This window comes from Bactrocera oleae, chromosome 5 (assembly GCF_042242935.1).
Source record: "Bactrocera oleae isolate idBacOlea1 chromosome 5, idBacOlea1, whole genome shotgun sequence".
Lineage (NCBI taxonomy): Eukaryota > Metazoa > Arthropoda > Insecta > Diptera > Tephritidae > Bactrocera > Bactrocera oleae.
This window is the reverse complement of record NC_091539.1, coordinates 14,566,730-14,569,378: the sequence shown is the minus strand read 5'-3', so window position 1 is coordinate 14,569,378 and position 2,649 is coordinate 14,566,730. Positions and strand designations below refer to the sequence as shown.

The window sequence follows — 2,649 nt, the reverse complement described above, 5'->3', positions numbered from 1 at the left end:
TTGATTAGAAATTTATTACTACATATTAACGCCTTAATACAAAACAAGTCAATATTTTAATGCAATTTTTTCTATCTAAGTATTTAATCGCTAATTTTATCGTGTTGGTTCCACAAAATTAATTTACGAGAAATAATAGAATGCCTTTTGTGCATAAAATCAATTGCTGTTTCGCGTATAAGCTATAATATGTTTATAGTATATTTGTATTTTAGAGGAGCTCAATTTTATTCAATGAGTAAGTTATAAGCACTGAACATCACTACAACTGATTAGCGCAATTCGTCGCATAAATAACATTTCCGTTTACTTTCAAAACAACTTAAATTATAATCGGATTACTGATAATTCCTGCCTTCCGGTATAAAAGTGAACGAGTTCGTTTGAAAGGCGTGAGCACTTTTGAAAATGAAGATCTTACTTTTAACCATTTGCTTCGCGTTAATTTCGTTTGGTCAAGCGCAATACGGTGGAGGAGGTGGAGGCGGCAGTGGTGCAAACGGTGGTTATGGTTATGGCGGCTATGGACCAGATGGGCCCTACGGTGGATCAGGTGGAAATGGTGGTTTTGGTTATTTTGGACCTGGCGTTAGCGGAGGCGGTAGTAGTGGCAATGGATACGGCGGTGGCGGTCGAAATGGTGCAGGCGGTGGTGGTGGCGATGAAAACGGTGGAGGCTATGGATATTCTTATGGCTAATTTTCTACAAAACAAAGCGAAAACGCAAGTGAAATTAGTATTTCAAACCGTAAATAGTTCGTTAAAAAACTATCAGTAAAATAAAAAAATGTGCCTAACCGGCATTGACAAGTCGCTATCGTGATTCTAAAGCGAAAAATGTACAAAATTTTGGTAGTGTTTCAAATGGTCGTTTTGAGGTTAATGTATTTCATAAAATGAAGTAACACGCTTGTTCTTTATTTATATGTGGAGGATATTTTCTCACAATTTTTGTAGAATTTTGTCAGCCACACCTTCCTTATGTAGGTACTTTGAAAGCTTCTTCGTTTATATATTTTTAGTGTATGTATTGATCTTATCCGATGAGTTACATAATTTTCCACAAAACTTGTTAGATTTAATGAGATATTTATCTTGTCATAAGGTTGTTGAAAGATATAGTAGAGTGATTTAGGTATATAATTTCACATATTTGCAAGTTCCATATATTCCTTGGGTTTTGTATATCGAAAAATAATAATAAAATTTACCAATGTGTATGTGTAGTACATAAGACCCATTAATACTAAGAATTGTTAACGAGCAGGAATACAAGCCGCTAATGACTCTCTTATCAGAATTAGCTTAGGGTACTCATTGCAAAAATATTCGAAAAATTTTTTTTTATAGTTTACATTTTGACGGAAATATACCTTTTAAATGAATCACTAATAATTTTGTAAACAATGGCTTTATGACTCAGCTAGGTAATATTGTTAATGGCTATTACTTTAACGATTTGCTCCACATGAGTGGCATTCACATATGAGAAGCAGAAAAAGAAATTTATAGATTCCTTCGGCTTTTTGTTGATTATTTAATAAACATTTAAAAAAATGTTTATTAACTATTTCGTGGTCTTACAATTTCGGCCGATGTGTTCACAAAATTTACTAAATTTTCTGAAATTATTTCTTGTTAGAAAATTCTTTATATCTATGAAAATAATTGTGTATCAAACGTTTTATTTAAACCATAATTGAATTTTATTAACGAGCATTTTATACGTGAAGACCTTAGCTTCACCGACCGTTGCGCCTCGTAGACAATTGCTGTCAATTTCAGCCGAATTGAAATCGTAGTTTTGACCGCGGGGAGAAGCTTTTTGTAGAAAGGAAATGGTGCAGAGATATCAAAGAGTGCTTGGATATTGTACAGAGTGATTCTTCTTCTTTGATAGCGGTTGTCAAAAATTGGTTTAACGAGTTGCTGACCCAATTTGTTGCCGAATAGCAGAGAAGTGCCATCGGTTCATAACTCTGCCATGGTCGATCAAATTGTACGAATTCGGTGTGGCAACCACCACACAGTATACTGTATACTGTATTACCCCGGTCGACTTCTTTTTGTTTCCGGACTTGAAAAGTCATACTCCGGGCAGAAGCTTAAGTCGAATAAGCAGGTTATCGCCGCCACAAAGTTTTAGACTTCCGAGACTTTATCGAAATAAAAAATACTATTTTGATAAATAAATCGCAATTTTTCCAAAATTTTAGTTTTTATTTTGGACGTTGAAAACTCATCGGAACGCCCTCGTATGTATGTCTTCGGCAAAAAACATCTCAAAAGCATTAAATTTCACACTTAAGATGGTACGAAAGACTTGCATAAGACTCGATGTAAAAATTGTACAATGGGCGTGGTACTGCCCACTTTTAGTTGATTCTCATATCTCAGGAAGTATTTAACCAATTTCAACCAAATTTAATGTATAATATAATCTCGAAATTTTATATTACGTTATGATAATTAACGAAAATGGCCTACAATCAAGCCAACTTCTCACACATCACAATTTTAAATTCCATTTTACAGTTGGAAATCAAAAACCAGTGAAAACATCGGGATAAAATTTTGCACGAATACTTATTGTGCGTTCATGGTATGCCATCTCTGAACCAAAAATGGTGTTAATCGGTACATAAATTT

At 34.1% G+C, this 2,649-nt stretch overlaps 1 protein-coding gene across 1 annotated transcript; it reads left to right on the top strand.

Moving 5' to 3' along the window:
* Nucleotides 1-408: 408 nt before the first annotated feature.
* On the top strand, nucleotides 409-699 carry LOC106622926 (uncharacterized). The gene has a single exon (XM_014242267.1). The coding sequence runs from the start codon at nucleotides 409-411 to the stop codon at nucleotides 697-699; it is 291 nt and encodes a 96-aa protein (XP_014097742.1).
* The last annotated feature ends 1,950 nt before the right edge of the window (nucleotides 700-2,649 follow it).